The 24,326-nt window shown below is 44.2% G+C and overlaps 3 protein-coding genes across 6 annotated transcripts; 2 read left to right on the top strand and 1 right to left on the bottom strand.

Moving 5' to 3' along the window:
• Window positions 1-153: 153 nt before the first annotated feature.
• Window positions 154-8,752, bottom strand: ube2r2 (ubiquitin-conjugating enzyme E2R 2). Of its 4 annotated transcripts, none has more exons than XM_052076751.1 (6): window positions 8,145-8,752; window positions 7,622-7,818; window positions 4,335-4,421; window positions 4,118-4,215; window positions 3,446-3,580; window positions 154-3,038 (listed from the first exon to the last, which is right to left on the bottom strand). In XM_052076751.1, exons 2-6 carry the CDS (start codon window positions 7,802-7,804, stop codon window positions 2,753-2,755), a joined length of 789 nt encoding a protein of 262 aa, XP_051932711.1. In that variant the 5' UTR covers window positions 7,805-7,818; window positions 8,145-8,752; the 3' UTR covers window positions 154-2,752. The 4 variants fall into 4 exon arrangements, with proteins under 4 accessions (XP_051932711.1, XP_051932710.1, XP_051932712.1 ...); XM_052076750.1 differs by having other exon boundaries at window positions 7,622-7,811; XM_052076752.1 differs by having other exon boundaries at window positions 7,622-7,808.
• A 1,134-nt stretch (window positions 8,753-9,886) lies between these two features.
• ubap1 (ubiquitin associated protein 1) lies at window positions 9,887-14,909 on the top strand. The gene is made up of 7 exons (XM_052076739.1): window positions 9,887-10,190; window positions 11,740-11,788; window positions 11,870-11,994; window positions 12,526-13,341; window positions 13,420-13,578; window positions 13,746-13,847; window positions 13,978-14,909. The coding sequence occupies exons 2-7, from the start codon at window positions 11,749-11,751 to the stop codon at window positions 14,116-14,118; spliced, it is 1,383 nt and encodes a 460-aa protein (XP_051932699.1). The 5' UTR covers window positions 9,887-10,190; window positions 11,740-11,748; the 3' UTR covers window positions 14,119-14,909.
• Window positions 14,910-16,850: 1,941 nt separating this feature from the next.
• dcaf12 (DDB1 and CUL4 associated factor 12) lies at window positions 16,851-24,309 on the top strand. The gene is made up of 9 exons (XM_052076738.1): window positions 16,851-17,242; window positions 18,399-18,686; window positions 20,142-20,408; window positions 20,520-20,580; window positions 21,177-21,370; window positions 21,462-21,527; window positions 22,045-22,207; window positions 22,273-22,451; window positions 22,558-24,309. The coding sequence occupies exons 1-9, from the start codon at window positions 17,183-17,185 to the stop codon at window positions 22,714-22,716; spliced, it is 1,437 nt and encodes a 478-aa protein (XP_051932698.1). The 5' UTR covers window positions 16,851-17,182; the 3' UTR covers window positions 22,717-24,309.
• The last annotated feature ends 17 nt before the right edge of the window (window positions 24,310-24,326 follow it).

The following is a 24,326-nucleotide window of genomic DNA, read 5'->3' as shown; positions in this document are numbered from 1 at the left end:
ACAAACTCCATCGAAGAGTCTCTGATCTAATTTTTGAGCCCAAGAGCTGTGAATTATGAGACAGACATGTTAACCACTATGCTGCCTGTTGCCTCCTTTCACCATCCTTTCAAATTAATTTGTCAAGTCAAACCATGATGTATACAAACAGCATTCAATAGCATAGTGTTTTATTGATGAATTTCAAATGTTACCACACCAACTGTGCCTCATTTTGCAAGTCAACCCTTATTTCAACCCCTCAGAAACCAGCGACTCGTGCACAGTGTATTTATATGACTTGTGGGCTCAAAGCAAAACTACCTGGCCACGGACAAAACATTGACATTTTTTGGTTACGATGAAATATTTTTATCGGTGACACTTGCATCCTCAAAAACAATAACATACCGAGTGGACAAAATAAAGAAAAAGCCAAACAAATACAGCATTTTACATCCATAGGGTTGAACGTGCTACTAAGTTGCAGTCTGATTTTGGTGAAATTTGGAGAAAGCGTCCTGTTTTCTTGAAATCACTCACATATGTGGCTAATAGTTTAAAAAATACCAGAAAACCAGTTAGCTTCCACTGCTTTAAGAGAATGTCAAACATCAGTCCTATCACGTCAATTGGCCACGTCGCTTTCATGACATTCTCATAAGTTGCTTGAGTCATTTGATGACAGAAGTCGACTTTGCAAGCGGTTGGAGGACAGCTTCACATTCAACAGACGCATGAGACACGTGAAACGTTCTCATCACGGGGCGTGGGGGGGGAAAAAAATCACATCAGGGGGGAATACATAACAAAATGTCAGGCAGTGTCGCAAAATGAGTCCCATTCACGATCCACTTTGGAGCTTGATTTCCTCTTTTTGTCCTTGTGAGTTTTCACAGCAGAGGAGGAAACATTTTCACTCCTTGTTTTCACGTTGGAAATCTGCTGCTCCACTTTAAAGAAAATGAAGTGATTAGACAACTTCAGTTCCTTGGCATAAAATCCAGCCAGATTTGCCCAATGCCCTCTGGGCACATCTTAAAATGTTCTGCACCGCAAACACACAAAAAGTCATGGGAGCAAACCGAATCATGAGATGCAACTCTGCACCAAGACCAAACCCTGCCAGTGTCCAAAGTCAAATAGCGGCCGCGTAAAAGTAATTGCACGCCTGAAAGGTGGTCGTTTTCATTCAAATGCAAAAACCAAGCTGCGTGTGGGCTAGTCTTGATTGACAGCCGATAAACCGGACTGGTGCCATATTGTCACTGAAGTTGCATCCAAGCATGAAAGCGTCGGGTTGTAAAAGTGTAACATTTTCACATCAACAACATCATGTAAGCAACCTCTGGCGTAAGGAAAAAAAACAAAACATTCTCTGCTTGTTTGGATTTTGATGATTTGGGGATGAAAAGGAACCTTTAATTGGGACCAACGTCAAACTTGTAAACACTTGTTTTGTGGGGCTGAAGGCTACTATTTACCCTCTTAATACATTAAAAAAAAAAAGGAAAGAAAACCAGGTGACCATCGTCCCTTGTTGCTTTTTTCCTCTCTCAGTGAAAGTCTATTGAGGCCCTGAGCTTTTTTAAGAGGCGGAGAGGGGGTGTAGAGAAAGTCTTCAGCTTGTGCACCCCTTTTGAGGGATCACTGGTGATGGACGCTGCTGTTGACCACAGAGCTTTGCGTCAACAGTTTTGCTGATTGCATCGAAATTGCAGACGTGAGCAAATAGACTCCCGTCAGACACCTTGCCCTTGGCCGACCTCCCTGGTGGCTTAGTCGTTCGTTGTCACTTTGTCCATTTGCCACAATCTTCGCGTTCATTCCTTGAAAAGTCAACACACGCTTAGGAGGACATTAAAAAAAAAACTGACAAGAAGGGAGACGTGGGATGGCGTCGAACACAAAAGCAGACAGACAACGAACAGTGGGGCTGGGGAGAATCCGACCAGGTCGTTGTTTTCATCATTTATCAAATATTATTGACGAAATTGGTGGACAAAGCTACTTTGAAGAGATAAACGTCAGTCATCATTTTGATAACGGTCCAACTGACCAGCACTCATCAAGCCGACCATTCAACACTTCTGCAAAATGTGATGAGGTGCTGCATCAGAAAAGACAGTTTTGGTTACCCAGCGAATTCACCATAAATCAATTTTTCGTTTCCACGCATCATAAAAGAGATCGACAACATTTGGCATCGTAATCCGAATGATACCGGTAATGAAATTTGCAGTCGGTCAAAACTAAGCCTGACTATCATATTTTAAGGAAAGATAATTTTTTTTTCATTTGGTGTATTCTATCTCAATTACGGAGGGCAAGCGTACCTAATGAAGTGGTCAGTGAGCATACATATTAGCAGTTGCTTCTCCAGAATATCTTCAAACCAAAAATGTCACATTATCCAGTTTAACGTTTATAAGGATGTTTTCTCAATCGCCCTCAATGACAAGAACCCCCCCCTCCAACATCAAAATCATAAACATTACAGAGGGTACGTTGAAGAAACACCGAATTGTTTCTGCAATACAGACGATGTGCACGCGAGTAATTAAGGCAAACGGTGACTCGACAACAATGTTTTTTTTTTAAATCTTACGTAAAAAGTACTGGAGAGACATTATTTGACTATTTAATTGTTTAATAGATGATGAAAAGTTTTTGGCAGTAGATCTTTGACCCCACTGTACACACACACACACACACACACACAACGAGGTAAAGGATTCGGGGAGTTGGCAAGGAGCAGTAACGATCCAGATCATCATGACTCTTCGTTACCAGAGTCATCCTGGTTGTCGTAACATCTGTTGGACGTCTCGCCGTCCTCCACGGAACCCACCGCTCCGGCTTCGCCTATCGATTCCATCTCGCTCTCGTCGTCGTCTTCCTCGTCTTCCTCCATGTCGTCGTCGTAAAGGTCATCGTAGAGAAGGTCTGAGCTACTGTCCTGAGAGGGAACCCTGGTCTGGACACAGTACTCCGCCAGCGTGGTTGGCACCTTGACGCCGTCGCGATCGGCATCCGCCGCTGTGGACATCACCTGTTTTCTGCGATTAAATGACACGCAATTATGTAATTACATAATGAGTAATAGTTTTAGGAGCAGAAAATCTTGACCTTGCACTGTACCTTTCATTTAGTAAGTTACTTTTTGTTTAATTGCTTTTGAAAGTCAAACTTTTTTGTTTTGTTTGCAAATGCTCTTAAATGTTGTACTTTTAATGATGTGAAGAACACCGAGTTATCTTGTGTATGAAATGCGGTCAATGAATTAAGGTGCCTTGACTTGCTAACGTCAATCAAAGTCTCAATTCTACAATATTATCGATATGCCGCCTCGATGTGTCACAACAGGCGTTATTACAAACTTCACACATTTGTATATCGACAGCATTATAGCGCAGATCCTCAGTGTATGTCAGAACATGGCCGAATGGTACGCACGCAACGTTACCTGATAATCTCTGCATACTCTTTGTCCTTGCCTTTGCTGTCCCTCCATCTGCGAAACATCACCGAAGCGTCCACATTGGCAGGGGAAAAGGTATTTGGCTCGTTGAGTAGAGAGATGACGCTAAGCAGGATGGTCCTAGTCAAAAGAAAAACAAAACATGCAAACAAAAGCACACCATCCAGAATTAGATTTTGGCACTGCTGAATGCTTCCGATGGGTTTTCGCTAAAACAGGTTGAAGAACACATTCTGGCATTTTCACTGTTGTTGGCAAAAAAATGCAAGTCCTTTCACAAGTGTAGAGACAATACGTTGAGAAGCAACTCTTTTGACCCATGATTAGGATTTGCAGGTGATCAGGCTAACCCACCTCAATTGATTTTTTTTTAATATAGAAGGGCTTTTTCAAGTTTCCACGTTTGCTTAAAGCAGTCTGGTTGGTCTCTCTCTGGTACTATCATCTTAATTGTCTTTACACATATACCTGAAATAATTCAAGCTGTAAGATAACGCTGGTTATTTAAGAGCTGTAACTCCAATCGGTAACTACTCGACCAGCAAAGCAGTCGCTTGTGGCAGCCCGAGTACAAACGAGCAACTTTCAGGTTACCCCGTTGATTAATTATTCTTCAGCGTCAGAGTCACAAACGCAAAAAGGCTTTTTTTTCTCCACCTGACATTCTGGGTCGGATTCCATCTTTCCGACGGCAGCTCCCCGCTCTGCGGATCATCAACCGGAGGGTGCAGGATGGATATGCACACGTCGCCATTCTGAGGGAAAACACCATGTCGCACAACGGCACACAAAACACAGGGCCCGCTTCATGACACGGTGGATAGGTGCACAGCCAGACTAAAAAAAAAGGATGGAAGACATGTAAGAAAAATACCTCATAGATGTTGGGGTGCCACATCTTGGTGATGAAACGAAAGGTTGGCGGTAAATACGGGTAGTCCACTGGGAACTTGATGTGAGCCTGGAAGAGTGAACATACACACACTGTTTAAATCCGACTCACGTCAAAATGTGTATCGTTATTACTGTACGTGCTGCTGCGATATGTCACAAATAACCAATTTGGGGCACCCAGGTGCACCCAGTGAGGTCCAGGGGGCAAGGCCCCCGGAAGCTAATGGGTTTTTGAGATTTTAAAGCCTTAAAACCATTAATTTTATCAAGAAAATGTTACGTTTTTTTTTTTGTTGAAATACCATCCTCTAGTTCAGGGGTGCCCAAACTTTTTGGATCGAAGATCTACTTTTCGATCAACTAACCTCACAGGATCTACCCTTACCGGCGCGCGCGCACACACACACACACACACACACACACACACAAATTTAAGATTTACCCGCTTTATTTTATTTTTTAAATATTTTTTTGGGTGAAAATGAGACTGACAAGATGATTAGTGTGCAGTGTATATTAACACAAAAAATATATTACTAACATGTACAAAGACACACAAATGGTTGTTTGTTTTTTTTCTTCTTGACACTCCTCGGATCTACTTGGGACCTGTCTTAGATCTACCGGTAGGTCAGGATCCATCTAATGGGCACCCCTGCTCTAGTTGAATATAAAATTGACACTTCATAAAAAAGTAGAAGTTTATTTGGAGTACATACATTAGTTTATGGATTTTAGAGATTTTAAAGCCTTAAAACCATTCATTTTAATCAACAAAATTTGACAATTTTTGTTGAAATCCCATTTCCCTATTGGCTTACAAAATTGGCACTTTATACTAAACATGCGAAAGATGAAGTGTATTCAATGGTTCCTCTTTACTGGTTCCTACTGGGACACCAGCAGCTTTCTAATCAACCGGCCGCACTTTAGCTTCGTCACGAGTCTCGATAACATTCGGCATTTTGTTTATCCATCCATCCATCCATCCATCATCTACCGCTTATCCGGGGCCGGGTCGCGGGGGCAACAGCTTTAGCAGGGAAGCCCAGACTTCCCTCTCCCTAGCTACTTCTTCCAGCTCTCCCCGGGGGATCCCGAGGCGTTCCCAGGCCAGCTGGGTGACATAGTCTCTCCAGCGTGTCCTGGGTCTTCCTCTGGGTCTCCTCCCGGTGGGACATGACCGGAACACCTCACCGGGGAGGCGCTCAGGAGGCATCCGAATCAGATGCCCAAGCCACCTCATCTGGCTCCTCTCGATGTGGAGGAGAAGCGGCTCGACTCTGAGCCCCTCCCGGATGACCGAGCTTCTAACCTTATCTCTAAGGGAGAGCCCGGACACCCTGCGAAGAAAACTCATTTCAGCCGCTTGTATCCGGGATCTCGTTCTTTCGGTCACGACCCATAGCTCGTGACCATAGGTGAGGGTTGGGACGTAGATCGACCGGTAAATTGAGAGCTTCGCCTTTTGGCTCAGCTCCTTCTTCACCACGACAGACCGATACAACGTCCGCATCACAGCAGACGCTGCACCGATCCGCCTGTCGATCTCCCGCTCCCTCCTACCCCCACTCGTGAACAAGACCCCAAGATACTTGAACTCCTCCACTTGGGGTAAGATCTCCTCCCCGACCCGGAGGGGGCACTCCACCCTTTTCCGACTGAGGACCATGGTTTCAGATTTGGAGGTGCTGATCTTCATCCCAACCGCTTCACACTCGGCTGCGAAACGCTCCAGTGAGAGTTGGAGAGCCCTGTTTGAAGGAGCCAACAGCACCACATCATCTGCAAAAAGCAGGGATGAAATACTGAGGCCCCCAAAACGGACCCCCTCAACGCTTCGGCTGCGCCTAGAAATTCTGTCCATAAAGGTTATGAACAGAATCGGCGACAAAGGGCAGCCTTGGCGGAGTCCTACCTCCACTGGAAACGATTCCGACTTACTGCCGGCAATGCGAACCAAACTCTGACATCGGTGGTATAGTGACCGAACAGCCCGTATCAGGGGATTCGGTACCCCATACCCACGAAGCACCCCCCACAGAACTCCCCGAGGGACACGGTCAAACGCCTTCTCCAAGTCCACAAAACACATGTAGACTGGTTGGGCGAATTCCCACATACCCTCAAGGACCCTGCTAAGGGTGTAGAGCTGGTCCACTGTTCCACGGCCGGGACGAAAACCACACTGCTCCTCCTCAATCTGAGGCTCGACTTCCTGACGGACCCTCCTCTCCAGCACCCCTGAATAGACCTTACCAGGGAGGCTGAGGAGTGTGATCCCTCTGTAGTTGGAACACACCCTCCGGTCCCCCCTTTTAAAAGGGGCATTTTGTTTAATACAGACTAAATACACGAGTAATTTCAATACACCACATCCCTGGTGCAAAACCATTCAGAATTTGTGGGAAAGGGATTTAGGAAGGCGAACACGCATCGGTTGTGATTCTGCATTTGCCGATATAGCGACCAATCACAAGTAAGATGTTGGTTTTAGCCCATATATGAAGTAAAGACAAACTCGCGCTTCGTGAGAAAAAACGCTATTCAAAATGGATGCTGGCAAACTTTATTTGTAAACATTACGAGTCCCGAGTCTACTGAAGACAAGTAAGTCCGGCAGCCCAGAAATAACACCAGACCTTACCCCCACCCAAAATTTTTCTCAACGGATTTGGAACATTATAAAAAACGTCCATTTTGACTGGAAAAAAAGCGCCGATTGGGATGTGGAACTGGGAGTCGCGGCTTGGAGTTTGAAGCGGATTACGTGGGACAGGAGAAGTGAACTAATCTCTTTTCGTCAATGGACGCTACAGCTTAGTGTTTGCTTTCAAAATTTTGTGCACGTTTTCAGCATGACGTCTCTGCTGATCCACTGGTGAAAGGACACTTTGATCCTCTCCTCTTTCTTCTATAACTGCTTCAGACAACAAAGTGTATGCAGAAAAGTGGTAAAGATTTCACGACTGTCTGTGTCCTATGTGTTGTGTTATTTTTGTTATTTTGACCTCAAAATGGCGCCGCGAGAGTATTTTGTTGTTCTGCTTCTTCCTTTCATAACTTTGCTGCTGTGAATTGGGAATTTCTCCATTGCGAGACGAATAAAGGTTTTCTTAAAATGTTTACAAAATGTGTGAGGAAGCCAAAGTACGGTACATGCAAACCTCACACACTGAGGAGCCGAGAATCAAACCCCAAAACTCAGGACCGTGTGTCAGACATGTTACCAACTAGTCCATTCTTGTAGCAGCAAATGTTTCCTACCTTAAAGTAGCCTCCCTCATACAGGGTGTTCGGGGGCCCAAAGATGGCCACTTCCCAATTGTAGAGATCCGATTCATGAACCAGAGTGATACGGAAGCCCTCCACCGGCTGCTCCTGCAGCGACTTCAACTCCATCATCAGGGCCTTCTGGGAACTAGGGGTTGCTTGTTGGGCCATGCTCATCCCACTTCTGACACCTGCGGGAATAGAGAAAAGTGCGGAGAAGACCATAACGTTAAGGCTATTTTATGTGTTTCCCCACCCACCCACATTTTAAAATCTCTTTCAACGACCACCACCTCACATCATTACCGTATGTATATAAAGAATACTTTTCGTGCGATTATTTTTGGTGGGGTGTGCTGCGACATGTATATTTGGCTATGGCACGCGTCTGGAAAGAAATACATGACGGGAAATGTACAAGAATTGCTCACAAGGTGTACTGTGTAAAGCTATCTGGGGACTTGGGTTCGATTCCCTGGTGCAAACAAAAAGCCAAGGAAAGAAAAGGAGCGTTTACCTGTCTTCCTGCAACGCAATATGTAATCGTGAGGTTAGAGCAGAGAACTAGACAACAAAGTCATTGGTAGTGCTTGGCTAAAGTGACACACTGTGATGACATGAGCCGTGGATGTTCTTCTCCTGCTTATGGCTGATCCTCGTGTGGTGCTGCCGAAATTCTTTGTGTTGCCACTGTTGATATTGTACATGGAGCTGGTTTCAGTGGAAGTCACCGTCTCCCGTGGATCATTCTTGGGCTCGGAAGAACAAAGTCGCACTCCGTGACATGTCCCCGCGCCGCTGGTTCGGTTCGGACAGGCGCTCAGCTGATCCCAGCTTGTTTGTGTTTGTCCCTCTGCTCTCTGGCAGTCTCAACTTCTCCCCACGTCAGCTAAACCAGTTAGCGAGCAACTTCGGTCAAACGGGGCAGTTTTTTCCTGCACGCTACCGTTTCTTCCGACGACAGTGGTGTTAAGGGCAATCGAATGCGAATCTACGGCGAAGAATTGACATCTGGTGAAAATTACCCTCAAGACCAACTGGGATTTTGATCGATATTTATTTTCCTCTCAACGATGCTTCCGGTTACCATTGCGCGTGTCTGCGGCGCGTCATCGACGTCCGTAACGTGACTTGCGTGCGCGCACTCGAAGCAGAACATGGATCGTTTTGCTGGTTGCGTACGGTATTGTGAACTCGCCGTGACGATATAATTTAAGTAATTCTTCCGCGTGTACACAGTATATATTTTATTATATTTTCAGTTGTTTCTTGGTCTAGTTGTTTCACATTTTACGCCAATAAAACAGTACTGTAATTCCATTAATTTTATAATTAACTTGTTTGCTTCCCTTTGCCATTTCGTGAAATAAAGATGTAGTGATTTTTAGAAAAAGAATCCTTCTATTCATTTTTGTTTGAATAGTTTTAGTTTCACATGTTAAGTGCACAAGAGTTGAGCACGTTTTTATTTGGCCTGATAAAGAGAACCACGTTCATCAACTGCCATTCTCGAAAACTTTATTAAAATTGCTAATTGTCTTCCCTTTTGATATGTTTGAGATATTGCTAGCATTTTTATTTGCTCCAATACAATATTTGAAATGATTTGAACAATTAACAATACTACTATTGTATATACTACAATACTGTACTGCAAATTTCTCCATTGTGAGACAAATAAAGGTGTTCTTATCATATTTTCCTTAATTGACTTCTGATTTCAAAACAAGCTATCAATATGTGGCCCGTGTGAAAAATTTGACCCACGTGTTCTCAAATGTATGTCAGAGTGTGAATGCTTGTTTGTGTACTATCTATAGTGGGTTAACCAATGTTAACCCAATGTTAACCAAAGTCAGGCGGGATAGGCAGCATACCCACAACCTAAATGAAGAAACAAAATTTTAACATTTTAACAACAAATTTAATTTTGAAATCAAAACTCAATGAAAATAGTTGAATGCAGCTATTGACATAACTATTATCCAATGCAAAATAGATTGTTTCAAAGAAATTGTTTTAAAAGCAGCTAAATGTGAAGAAAGATTGCAATTGCAATACAGATTGTCCGCCAATACAACACAATACAATACAAGAGGTGGACAGACAATGTGCGATAATGGGCCATTTAATAAACCTGTGCCCGAGGCCTTGCGTTTCAAGGTCAAGGTCATCTTTATTTTCAAATATGCCTTATGTTTGACACAAAGATGAATCAGTTCCTTTTGTATTTGAATTTGTTAAAATCCCTATTCATACCACTGACCAGGTGAAGGTGGAACTACGAGAAAAAAAATCGAAGAGCCCATGAAGGAGAAGAAGACAATGAAGAAGAAGAAAAAAAAGTATTGGCGAAGAAGAAATACCTGACGTCAGGCGAGTGAGTGACGTCAGACAGGAACCAGCGGAAGTGAAGGGAGCCGGACAAATCAAGATGGCGTCCCTGGGCAGAAGAGGAAAGATATTTCATATTAAATAAAATATTTCGATCATAATTCTAATTTAGACTGTACACTTCTAAAAATAAAGTCATATTTGTAAGAGCGAGACAAGCCAGATACAGGTGAGAGCAATCTTTGTTTGATCCGTTTCGTTGCGGGGCGGTGGCAACAGTGTAAGTCGGGCCACTTGCGAAAGCAATGGCTTTGGAGACTTGTCCCCAAATTGAAAAGCAGTCAGGCGTTCAAGTTTTCCAAAATTATGTGATATCCTCCTGTCCACCAGGATTCAATTCGGCAGTTGCGGTTGTGTATTGACTGTTGGTGTTAGCGATCTTAGACTGGAGTGGCGAAACGTATGATAGCTTAGCCGGTTGCTAATCAATAACTTGAGTGTTTGCGCTAATGTTTTTGTTGATTACTGTGAGTCACACTTAGTGATTGAAGGCTCGAGAAGAGTTTCACTAATCGACTAATTGCCGAAACTGTTCTCAGTTTTCATAATACTGAATTAAAAGTAACACTCCTGCGCTTCTGTGGTCGTAGATATATTGTCAAAGGCGCTTTTGACACCTCCCATGTGTAACTTAACATGAATGTTGAGATTGATTCAAACGAGAACCTGATTATGATACTACAGTGGTTACATAAATACATTCCTAAGAACTATTACCTCACATGGTAGGATCTTCTACGGCTGCTACAATCAGTTACAATCAGTAATCTTGTAGCTCGATGTTACGCAAGAGAATTTCGAATATATATTATGTATGTCTGTGTTCTCCTTGAAGTTCTATGAATAATACTTAAATATATTTATAGTATTCTCATTAAAGTCTTATATATAGTATTTCTGTATACTGTATTAAAATATATCTGGACTTGGGTAAACAGTAGCTTCTTTGTTAATTAAGTCAGGCATTGTTGCTTAACCAAATAATGGATTATGTGCGCTTATATTCAAAGCAGCGGAAAATGTGTAAAACCGTTTGAGAGGGGGAATTGAGCAGAGGGTTGCAAAATTTTGTGAATTTGAAGCTGGAAACGTTCATTGGGAATTTATGGGAGTTCAAGATCACAAACCAGTAATTTCATTTAATTTTAATAGAAAACTTAAAGCTGAGGAAACTATATTTCGGCACAGTTCTGACTTAGGCAACTAGATTTAAGCATTTTGAAAATCAATTTCATTGTACAATCTTTTTGTCATTTTAGAAAGCTAGTTTTTATTTGTTTCCATTGCTTTTACATTTCTTGAAATCCATTGGTTGCAAATGTGCTTCAATGTTGCCAATGTGTGTTCTTTTGAATAAGCTACTTTTGTTCTCTTTGCTCTGCAAATGTCTTTTAGATGTAAATGCTTTTGGTTGTGTTAAAACACACTGAGTTCCCTTGTGTATGAAACATGTTGTATAAATATAGTTGCCTTGCTTACGCGGTCATTACAGTCAGAGTTGGATGTTAAGTCGAGTGTATGAAACTTGACAGTTAAAATGTCATACTTTTTAAATGTATTATTTTGCCTCAATGTCCCGTGTGGCACACAAAGTAAGTATTTTCTTCCAGTTTTAATCCCTGTCCTTTAGTTCAAAATACTGCAATTCCTGCTATTCCACAACTCTTTCATGGAACTAATCCTTTCGACATGCGTATCTCCCCCACCCCCCAACCCAGAGTATCTAAATGGCTACAAGGAGGTCTTTATCGGATGCACAAAACAATGGTAAGGACTTGTTTAACTCTTCACATTTGATGAAAACTTTCAATGTCGGTGAGCTTATGCACATCTTGTCTTTTCACGTAGGACCCATCAGCTACCTTGATGATGTTCCCTTCAAGGTTAATGAAAAGTTTCGCTGTCCTGCCAAGGTGGGGCTACCTGTCGGCTTTTGTCTGCCGGATTGCACCTCTCTGTTGGTGGACTCGCAGGTATTTTGTCATTCAAGCCACTTTCAAACTGCATCCCCGGTAAATTGGTGTGACTGCAGAGCCAGCGTTTATTTGCCTGTCCCTTTCACACAAAACATGCTGATGTGTTGTTTCACACAGCTATTGCGGCTTTCGGTGTTAAGGTGATATGACAATTTCTGTCAATACAAAAAGAGCATGGAAAGCTTGTCTTGGGTGTTACATTTCACACTCCGTACATAAAACGAAAACACACACCCATCCTGCACTAGTAATTTGCATATAAGACAGCGAGTTGGTAAGAAAGAGGGAAAAGATGGCCAGTGTGTAATGGTCTTTACTGTAGAGTGACACCGATCTTGTGGCTCAACCGCCCACGTAAATCCATTTGTGACCCGTCACCGCAAAACGTTTTGCACCGATTTCTACAAACAATTGCTGCTTTATTTTGTATTTGTTTATGTTCCAAAAATATAGAAAGAGAACATCATGGTGTTCCATTTTACTCTCCTTTCCCCCCTCATCAGTGTCCTTTTTCTATGATCACAACAGTACGACTTTTCTCTGGAGAAATTAAGTGTCCGCTGGGGCGCGGAGCTGGCCGAGGCACGAGCAGCAGAGGCGCGAGCAAAAGAGGCCGCGGCGAAAGAGGAAGCGGAAAATCGCGAAAGCGTGTCTCAGTCTGAGGACGTGAATGGGGCTGGAGGGAAGAAAGCCCCATCTGCTGTTGAAGACCACGACCCTCCGCCACCAGCAATGAACCCTATTCTGGCAGGAATGAGCCATGACGCCATACTCACTCCTCTGCCTGCTCCAAGTCTTGGTCCGAGGAAAATCCAGCCCAGCATTCCTCAGGCACACGGCCTCAACCTTGCGGACTTTGAGCGGGAAGAGGACCCCTTTGACAAGCTGGAGCTTAAAACATTGGATGATAAAGAGGAGCTTCGGAACATTCTCCAGAGCCAGCCTCAACCCGCTTCGTCTGTATCCCCTCCGGTTGGATCCCAGCAAGGGCCAGCTTCGTGTCGAAACACCCCATCGCCTCCCACCAACACCAGCCTTCCCGCGAAACCGGGTTTTGCCCATAAACCAAATGGCTTGGTTGCCTTGATGGATATGGACGGAGTTGGGCAACATTCGAAATCGGCTGTCGAAGCGGAGGATCGACCCTGCAACATCCGCTCTCTGAGCTTTCCCAAGCTGTCGGATTCTGGGGATCCCGAGCCGGTTCGGTACAGCGCCCGCAACGCGCCCACGCCTTGTCCCCGACGGAACCTACCCAATGGCAGCCCCCCGATCAAACCCAAATCCCAAGTTATCGTCGCTCCAGAGCACCTCAGCGTTTCTAAGGGCGGTGGACCAAAACAGGTGAGCTCACGTAAATTGCTTATGGATGAAGAGTTCCATCCTCGACCTCATTGCTATTCTTCTCATCTTGATTCCAAGGTAAACTCGGGGTCAGGTTCGGCTGGCTTGCCATGCGGAGGAGCCTTGCTAAGCATGACCCCTGGTGAGCGCCAGTGTGTGGAAACCCTTGTGGGCATGGGTTATTCCTATGAGGGCGTTCTTCGGGCCATGCAGCGACAAGGGCAGAATGTGGAGCAGGTGTGACCCAACAGTCCCATCATCAGTCACGCCATTAAATGAATGCGCTCAAAATACAAGTTGATATTGTCTGCAGTGAATCGTGCCGATAAAACGGAGCTCGCACAGCTTAATCGGCTGTCAGATGCCACATGTCTCTTATAATGACCATGTCCTCGTTGTCCAAGGTGCTGGATTATCTCTTCGTCCATGGACGTCTGTGTGAGCGGGGCTTTGATGTAGGCGCGGTGGAGGAATGCTTAGAGCTGTACCAGTGCTCAGAAGCAAAGGTTGGTCCTTTTGTGGACAGTGGTTGGCCGAATTATTTCAAGATGATTTGTCTTTGTGAATGTTGACCAGTGTCATTCCATTGCTGTCAATCACAGCTTTTAAGTCGTGTTTCTTCTCCCTTCTCCTCAGGCGCTGCAATTCCTTGAGCTGATGTCAAGATTTGGTGAGATGGGATTCGAGCGGGAGGCCATCAAAGAGGTGCTGCTGGTCCACAACAATGATCAAGACAAGGCGCTCGAGGACTTGATGGCTCGGGCGACTGCGAGCTGAGCCGAGCCAATGAAGCAACCGCCGCGGGGCCTGCTACCTATTAACCGCCTCACACAGCCCCTTTTTTTTTTCTGCCCCTCTAAAAATCACACCATGTCCTGCAACATATGTGCTTGCCTTGGCTGTGGAGGAGAGAACTGGGAGAGTACTTGTTTCTCTCTGTGCGCCACCATATTGTCTCTCAAGCACTTTAAGACTGGGTGCCAAGAGTATTAATACTTCACAGCGGTGTTTCTTTCTAATCAACGCTGAGGTTAGGTTCCAGGAACTGCTACTGCGACGGTATTGAAGACTGGAGATGAGGACCGAGGAGAATTGGGCTTTTGGCTTTGACGCCATTTATATTTGCTTCCACTTGGAAGTGTTGATCTGACTGCAGGTCAGAATCGGGAGGAGGTATAAAACCCTTGAAAACCGCTTCACAGTCAAGCTACCATCTTCCACTGCTCTGCAGATATCGTAAGTGTGGTGGGAAGGAATAATCGGCGTTTCTTGAAATTGAAACAGACGTCCAAAGGCAACGGATGAACGTCACACCAGACAGAGGAAGAAGTGATTCAAGAAGTGCCCGTTCCGCTTCACTGTACCTTCTCCTGTCATTTGTTTCTCTCTGTTCATTTTCATTGTTTCACATCATTTGATTTTGTATTCACATAATTGAACATTCATCATTGCAACCCAGAAAACAAGTGGGTACTACGAGTCCGGTTTGCTCTTTTACCTGCACTGGAACAACCTGTAGCACGAAGCGGCAAGAGAGGTAGGCTCTCTCCTCTTGATGAAACAGTACACATACACGTTCTCGTAAATATGAACCTATTTAAGATAGTACACTGCAACTTTAATTTGAACATTTTGAGTTTGATAGGATGTAAGCGATGGTAACACAAATGACACTTAACTTACCTTTGTTTGCATACTGGAAAGGCGTGGATGGAGGTTTTATGTGCAATAGAGACATGGAACTGTTGACTGGTTTTCAAGTCTTGACGCGAGTGATTTTTCCTCGTTTTATCATTTCATCCATCTAATCAAACATAACTTGCATTGGTTGACTTGTTCATATGTTTCCATTAATCTGACTCACATTTGTTGCCAAAACTTTGTCACAGTTGTAAAAAAAAAGGGGGGGGGCGTTAATCTTTATGATAATGCACAATTGAAAAAGGGAGGTTAATGTGAGATAGCAACACGAGCAGCCACCCCCCACCCCACTCCAAAAAAAAGTCAGGTAGTCAGGATCAAAGAAGGAAAAAAAAAGACAATTTGAATGATGTCCTAAGCGGGGGTCAAATCAGTACACCTACCTTCCGGAACACCAGCCACAATATTCCATTCATGTTCCTTAAGCATAAAGTCTATTTTTAGTTACCTGAGCCTAAATGAAGATAGGAACAATTTTTTAACCTTCAGAACTTTAGGCTTTTTTTTACCCCTATTTGTCAAGCATAAACATTTGTTGTCACTTTTCAACTGCCACCAATCTTAAATTGCTGAATTCAGTTCTGTTTTTTTCTGTTTGGTTTAAACACTTGGCTTCATTTTTTGGGGGGTAAAAATTTGACGTGACAAAAATCTGTCATGCCTCTAGTTTGCTTACTCCAACAAATGCAAGCGGACAATGCTATGCCACTAAATTGAGAGTCGTTGGGATGTACTGTTGGTTTTGGGGCCTTATCCATTAATGTCTCATCCCGTGTCAGGCTCAACTTTTAAGGGTTGTCAAATACTTCTAATTTATCATACAACATATTGTGTTGGTTCTAATGTATTTGGTGACAACATAATCGGACATTTTAAGGTCGAATGACTTCCTGAATTGTGGGTTAGAAATGTTCAGTTTCCTCTGCTGTAACTTGGAAGGTCCCACTGAATAAATACGCAAATCTTTTCAATAGTCTCGACTGTGATTGGTATTTCTTGATAAATGCTTACATTTTATGTGTCTCGGTTGTCCACAGGAAATATAAAAGTACTTTAAAGTCAAGTAAGTAGATAAGACTGGAGAAAGCAGATGTCTTTTCTGGCACTACAGGAAGTGGAAAGGACTTAGAATCCAAATGCAATTGGAGGCATGTTTATGTATACCTCCATTATAGGTATTTTAAAATACGATATTTATTAGGATATTTTTTTTCTCAGACTCCCAACATCAAACCAGTTTTATACTGATGTACTGTTTTACTGCTGATTTAAAAGTGGAATAAATACAGGAACTACAAGGCTTTCAATTGTATACCGAGACAGCGCATTTAATAACTTGGCCTTGAGTGATCCACCTCTTAATACCTGCACAACTATTATATCACAATTATAGAAACCAATCAATACAGTACAATAACTCACGTGCATCTGTGCCACACTGGAACAGTTCACAATCAATACTTAACACAAAAAAAAGAATAATACTCCACTGAGATAATGCAGGCTTCTAATGTGTACAGAATTTTACAGATATGTTTTGGATGTCATCACGTTTCCCCTGAAAGATCATTAACTATAATGTATATAGAATGTTTTTATGCTAAAATGTGTGTATGAGAAGGTTATAATTCAATTTGAAGTACCCCAATCAAAACACGTTTTATGCCCTGCTGGAATGATATTCTCGTAATTTAAAAAGGCTTAATACCAAGCAACCGCAAAGACTCCTTCCTCAGCGAAGGAAATCATGAATGGCCGCGCGCAGTCGTCGTGAACGAGCCCGTACCACAGGCGCGTTCACGCGTGACCTTGTTTTTCGTGACGTTTAATGAGTGCGGCTGCGCGCTTGGCCAATGAACTCGTCGTTGCTGACGCGATTCGCCAAGGGAGAAAGAACTCACTGAAGCGAGCGACTTTTGTGGCGACTTGCAAATACAGAGCAAGTTAACGCGATTAATTATCCAAATACCTGAGACAAGCGAAGAGGCAACATACATATCCCGTATGTAATCGCCCTTGCTTGTCACCGGACGCCGCCAGCAAAGGCCAACGAACGAAATCGTTTATCGACATTATATGATCCAACGCCCAGAGTCGGGTTTACCCTCCATGTGGGTGAGGGAATTGTGTGTGTCAGACTATGGCGAGAAAAGCAGTTAGCAGGAAAAGAAAGGCGGGGGAGCCCAAGGACCAACAACAGGTAGGCGGAAACCGGTGGATCTCATTGGCTAAGCTATCAAAATTGATGGTAGCATGCTAACTAGCTTCGTGCTAAATATGTTCGTGTAATTATAAATTGTGCCAGGGGGCAACACGTTTTTGACACTGGGGTGATCGGTGTCGCCAATCCACCCGACAACCAACGGAAAATGCATCAGGAGATGTTTATACCGTGTGCATGTGCATCCGTTCATGTTGGCAAACGTTAGCCAGATCACGACGACTGCTAAAGGTAGCCGAATACAGTATGTTGCAGCCCGGATCGGTTATGACGGTCTCATCGGCTTTTAGACTGTCGCCAGCTAGCGAATGGTAGTTGTACCTCAAAGTGTACATTCGACCTTGTTTACGTCTGGAAAGCTTTCGTTTAGTGATTATGTATCCCAAACTGGAGTACTGTATAGAAAAATCCAAGTAATTACAGCGGACGACATAAATGAGAACATCCCAACCGATTAGCCATAAAACCTTTGTTTGTTTTTTTTTTCAGAATCAATGTGTATTATATATATACGTTTTGCTGCACTGCAAAATGCAAGAGGTGTCAGGAAAAGTCTAGGACTGGTGTCAGAAAACATTTATTTTCAAACCAAACAAAGAGATCCTGCGGTGTTTGCTTCGTTCAGTGCACAAGAAGAGTTGTGACAGGACAACTGGCTGGCTGCTTCCCCATGAGAGGGTGTCTGCCCACAACGCCCTTAACATCTGTCAGTTCCTGTCCGACAACAACATCGCATTTGGCCATTTTCCTCAAACTTATGGGCGTCACCAAGGGCACCTGTTTTGAGACATGGATGAGGTCAAGATGGGCTGTGACGATGGAGCTCCGGGGGATCCCGGAAGAATCCTTCCAGGACTGCATGACAAGAACGGTGGTGAATGTGCACTGGACTCCAGGTGGATTACAAGAGGAGATCTATCTTTTGTGACACCAGTTCTAGAACCTTCCTGGCTGGCCTTGTATTCCCACAAATGTGGGCTATTCACTGCAAATGAGACTTGTCCATTTGTGCGCATGTAATCTTCATTGAAGACTCGAAATTATGCGTGGGTGTGAATGCGAGTGTGAATTGTCATACGTCCAGTGTGTGCCCCTTCAAAATAATGTTTTTAATGTTTCAATGTTCTTCTTTTAGCTGGGCTGGTGTCAGGTGCCATACAAGCGGAGCCGTGTCTCTTGTTCTTCACGTCATGTGCAGTGGTGGCACAGTTCCCACTCGGTCGTCTGCGCCCTCCGGGGCCGAGAGTTCAGACCTCAGCAGCAGCATGAGTTGCAGCTCCAGCGGAGCCTGCGCGGCTTTGCGGCCGGCAGGCTGCCTGGCATCCTGAAGGAGCGGGAGTTCTCTCTTGGGTGTCTTAACAAAGTATTTGCCTCACAGTGGCTCAACCAACAGCAGGTTGTATGCGGGACCAAATGCAACACGGTGAGATGTTTTATCTTTCTTAAGTGTGACCTATTATTTTGATTAGTTCAAAGCCCCAAATTATTATTTGGAATTGTAATCTTCTTGGCGGCCCGGTAGTCCAGTGGTTAGCACGTGGGCTTCACAGTGCAGAGGTACCGGGTTCGATTCCAGCTCCGGCCTCCCTGTGTGGAGTTTGCATGTTCTCCCCGGGCTTGCGTGGGTTTTCTCCGGGTGCTCCGGTTTCCTCCCACATTCCAAAAACATGCGTGGCAGGCTGATTGAACACTCTAAAATTGTCCCTAGGTGTGAGTGTGAGTGCGAATGGTTGTTCGTTTCTGTGTGCCCTGCGATTGGCTGGCAACCGATTCAGGGTGTCCCCCGCCTACTGCCCGAAGACAGCAGGGATAGGCTCCAGCACCCCCCGCGACCCTAGTGAGGATCAAGCGGCTCGGAAGATGAATGAATGAATGAATGTAATCTTCTTATATATTATATATTATATATTATATATTATATATTATATATTATATATATATTGCGCGTCGTCCCGCACGTGGTCTGTCATTCCGTCTGTCCCTTTTCAAAACGTACCTACTTCACCGCGCTGCTGCGCGCCGCCACTGCGCCGCTCAGGCAGTGGCTCACTCCCATCGCGCGGGCATCTTAGCGAAAAAATGTTGTCTACCCACAAGCATTGCAATGAAATTGTTAGTTATTTAGTAGAGCTAAACATCTCTTTATTTTCGCGATAAGCAATGAAGATGAACAAAAAGGGCGGCCTGGTAGTCCAGTGGTTAGCACGTCGGCTTCACAGTGCAGAGGTACCGGGTTCGATTCCAGCTCCGGCCTCCCTGTGTGGAGTTTGCATGTTCTCCCCGGGCCTGCGTGGGTTTTCTCCGGGTGCTCCGGTTTCCTCCCACGTTCCAGAAACATGCGTGGCAGGCTGATTGAACACTCTAAATTGTCCCTAGGTGTGAGTGCGAATGGTTGTTCGTTTCTGTGTGCCCTGCGATTGGCTGGCAACCGATTCAGGGTGTCCCCCGCCTACTGCCCGGAGACGGCTGGGATGGGCTCCAGCACCCCCCGCGACCCTAGTGAGGATCAAGCGGTACGGAAGATGAATGAATGAATGAACAAAAAGTTGAACTAAGCAACAACACTTTTGTGGGCCGAAGGCCCACCTCACCAGGCTTCCGCAGGAACTAGCAGATGAGCCGCCCGGAGGGCGGCGAACCAGCTAGTAATAATATAATTGTGTTCAAGGATGCTGTCATACTCAACCCCCCTTTTGTCTATTTTAGAAGTCTGACCCGAGAATCACTAACCCAATTATGTCATCTCCATATTAGTCCACTCTTTACTATGCTCGGGTGCCCTTTATTGATCATATACCCAATGTTTGAGGTTTTGACGAGCCATTTTTCTGAGCTGATCAAATGTTGTCTTTTTTTCGCCCCTTCTTCTTCTTTGCAGCTTTTTGTAACCAATGTCATGACGGGGCAGATCACTCGGATTCCCATGCTGAAGGACAGGGAATGTCACGGTGGAGGTTCTGTGGTCGGGGTGGTGCAGAATTACCACACCACAGCAAGCTCTCATTCCCGGCTCGACCAGCAGGGCTGTGGGATCCACGCTATTGAGATCAACCCCTCAAGGACCCTCCTAGCTACTGGGGGTGACAACCCCAACAGTCTCGCCATCTACAAGCTGCCCACACTGGACCCCGTTTGTGTTGGTGATGTGAGTTATCCGGTCTTTCTCAACACGTAAAACTCTCCAATTGTGGGGATACTTTTCCTTGTGGTTGGCATCACTTTGACCTCATTTCTACACTTTTTGTTTGTTTGTTAGGATGGCCACAATGACTGGATCTTCTCAATAGCATGGATCAGTGACAGGATGGCAGTGTCTGGTGAGTTCTCTGTATGAATGCCCGGTGTGAGGGGTTTTGCACGAGCGGCACCACAATGTCCGTTCTGTTTCTGCTTCAAAAGCATGTGGAAAAAAAGCCCCCTCCCCTCAAAATGAGTGACTCATTTTTAAATTCCAACTGTTACCTTGGTCAAAGGCACCTCACATTCGTGTGAGACCATCATCACCCCAACAACTACTGCAATTGCAGTTCGAGTTTTTTTTGTCTGCAGGACGACTCCAATCGTCACCCTCAGATTCCAAAGCCCCAAGTAGTGATAGGTGGGCTCCCGCCCGAGTATGGAATTGAGGTTATGTTGTAAAAAGAGAGAGAAATTTTGTTGTCATGTCAAATATGGTCGGGTGAACATCCTATTTGCCATTGTCAAAGGCAGGAAATATCCTCCATGTTTTTGCAAGTGAGATGTGGCGAGAGGTCCCAACAATTGCGTAAACAACGCGCCTCGTGATTATCTCGCCTTTCCTGAAATAATCGCTGATGAGCACCACATTTAGGTTTGCTAGGCGGGTAGTTTCTGACTTTACTGATGTACTTGACACATGCCTCACGTGTTTTGTTGCTATTCCGATTTCTAGGTTCGCGGGATGGCTCCATGGGTCTGTGGGAAGTCACAGAAGAAGTCATGAGCCAGATACAGCACAGTCAGAGCGAAACGGCCATGCCCTCCTATGCCCACATCTCCCACCGAGCCCTCAAAGACATCCCAAAGGAGTCCACCCACCCATACAACTGTAAAGTCCGCGCTTTGGCCTTCAACAACAACCACAAAGTGAGCATTGCCTTCGAACAGCCACTAAGAATCTTTCTTGAGTTTCCATCCAAATTCACACGTTTAACTGGCGCGGATGATTTTCTTTCAGGAGTTGGGTGCTGTGTCTTTGGATGGCTACTTCCACCTATGGAAAGCTGAGCACAGCTTGTGCAAGGCAAGAGCAGTTTTGTTGTTGTTGTTGTTGTTGTTTTGTTTTACATTTTAGAAAACAGAAAAATGTGTGGATTGTTCATTGCAGAGCCCATCCGATATGGAATATTTGGGGCCGTGGCTGGATACTATTGGCGGCAAAAATGAAAAAAAAAAAGCCGGTGTATCGGCTTGTGATGACACCCGAAATAGGATTCAAGACAAATTAACATAGCCCTACGTCTGAGCGATATCATTTAATCCTATTTACTGTCTGATGAAAAGTTCCATCTGCAGCCACTGTGTATTTGCAAACAGCTCAAAATCCAAAATAAAACATACATCGCATTACGAGACTAAATACAAGTAACTTCACTAGATTCTAACAGATCAAATAATGTAGCAGCTTTCCAAATGAGCAAAATAACAACTAATGACACCATTTGAAACATTTTCAAAAAGTAAAGTAGTTCTGTGTCTGTTTGGATGTCAATGTTGTTGCTCGGGTCCTCGTTTGTTTATCCTGCATTGTTTCCCTGCAGCTTTTGTCTACCAAACTGCCACACTGCAAAGAGAATGTGTGTTTGGCCTATGGGCAGGACTGGTCAGTATACGCTGCTGGATCTCAGGCCCACGTGTCTTTTTTGGATCCTCGTCAGCCGACGCAGAGCATAAAATCTGTCAACTCCAGAGAGCGGGGAAGTGGTGAGTGGGTCACTCCTTTTCTCAATGAGTCGGTCTCCTGCATAGAAAATGAATTGTCTGCGCAGGGATCCGGTCGGTGAGTTTTTATGAGCACATCGTGACAGTCGGCACTGGCCAGGGTTCGCTTCTCTTCTACGACATCCGCGCTCATGGGTTCCTGGAGAACCCTTTGATTACAGCCGGAGGGTACCGGAAATGCTCAGGAGATGGCATTCTCAAGCTCACAACAGGAAAAGGCTGGCTGGTAATATAATCTTTGGACCATTTGTTCTGGCGAGTGATATGCAAAAAAAAAAAAAAAAACTTGAGTCCACGCGATTAATGCAATTTTTTTACCCTCTTTTTGGTAGAATCATGATGAGACGTGGAGGAGTTATTTCTCAGACCTTCATTCGTTTCCAAACGCCGTGTACACGCACTGCTACGACCACTCCGGCACCAAGCTGTTTGTAGCTGGCGGACCGCTTTGCTCTGGCCTCCATGGCAACTACGCAGGGTTGTGGAGCTAGCTAGCCTCATCATCCGCTGCATCCTTACACGATGACGTCCTCATCCACGTTTTTATCCAAACAGTACCTCCATCCCTCCCCTTCTGCAACATCATTGTCTCTGTTGGACTCAGGAGCATGTGACCTTGTCCCCCACCATATCGCAGCTAGGATTATTGTCGTACATCTTTGTGACCATATTTTAACATCCTGTCACCTTGTGTTCCATTTCGTAGTTCCACCAAAGGCAATCTGTTGTCGGTTTTCTTTTTTAATAGCGCAGTAGCTGCCAATGAGGAGCCTCGAGGAGGTTTTAAAACCCAGAGCCACCTGTGACAATGAATACGTTTTGCAATTGGGTTCCTATAGGTTGGGTCTGTAGTATGTAAGGTTATTGTTTCTGTCTCTTCCTGTGTAAGATATTACAATGTTTTTGTGAAAATGAAATGAATGGCAATATAACAAAAAGGGGAGAGGAAACAGGATTGCAGAAGAATTTCGAAGGACCTAACGCGTGCAGTTTGACTTTTGATGGCTGGAACACATTCAGTTCGGTCTCAAAACAATCACCAAAAGCTTTTCCTTCAGCAGTGGCAAAATGAAGACGGCTTATCCCAATCAAAATAAGACATTTTCTGGAAATATGTGTGGCTGCAATCATACAGGAGAAATGTTATGATTGCTAAATATAATGTTATATTGTGATGTAGCCCCTTTTTGTGACTTTGATTTGAGTGGCATACACCTGCTGATATAATTTGTTTTATATGTATTTATTTCCCCCTTATATCACCCATGTTTTGAATGGCTTGGGATGATATCTAATTTTTGAAGGTGTATTGTCTGTTCCCATAACCCTTTCTTGGCTTGTGTTGCTGTCCGATTGGAATAGAACGCTTTCTGCAGTTTTGCACACTTTTTGTGTTTGTATACTTACATATTTCAAGTCTGGTGTGACTAGATTATTTACACTTTTTTGTTTCATATGTATAGTTTCTTGTCAAATAGAGGGCTTTTTATTGATTTGGTTAACTTGCCTTTGACGCTGAGACCTCTCAGAGAATAGGGAAGAATAACTGGTAGCTCTAAAAAACTTTGATCCAACAAGAAGCGTTAACGTGCATTGCTCGATACCACATGCACGTGTCACAATTGTAAATTTTCAGTTTTGTATCAAGGAGTGATCTTCATGTCCTCGTTTGGTAGAGGCAGGGTAGGCCCAAGTTATCGTTTGCTTTGCTGAGGCAGGTCTTTCTGTGAAAGACTGTCATAGGCGATTTGTTTGCTTCCTTTTTTTCTTTTGAAAATAAGAGACTTCATGAGGACTGATTGAAAAGAGAGCCCCCAATTACACCCACAATTTGAACAAAATAACCCCACACTCAATGTAAATTTTATATAAATGTATATGTATGTGTGAAATACATAGAGACACTGCATTTGTATGTATATTTCTGAGGAGGTGTGTGGTTTGATGTGTACTCGGCGATTGCTTGTTTTTTTTATATACAACTCATGAATGTTTTTACTCAGCGCAACGTGAGAATCTCAGCAAAAAAACGTCAGGAAAACAAGTTCTTGAATGATAAAACAAGTAAATAAATACAAAATCTATATTGGAGTGCTTGTTG

This window comes from Hippocampus zosterae, chromosome 9, assembly GCF_025434085.1.
Source record: "Hippocampus zosterae strain Florida chromosome 9, ASM2543408v3, whole genome shotgun sequence".
Taxonomy (NCBI): domain Eukaryota; kingdom Metazoa; phylum Chordata; class Actinopteri; order Syngnathiformes; family Syngnathidae; genus Hippocampus; species Hippocampus zosterae.
This window is presented reverse-complemented; position numbering and strand designations above follow the sequence as displayed.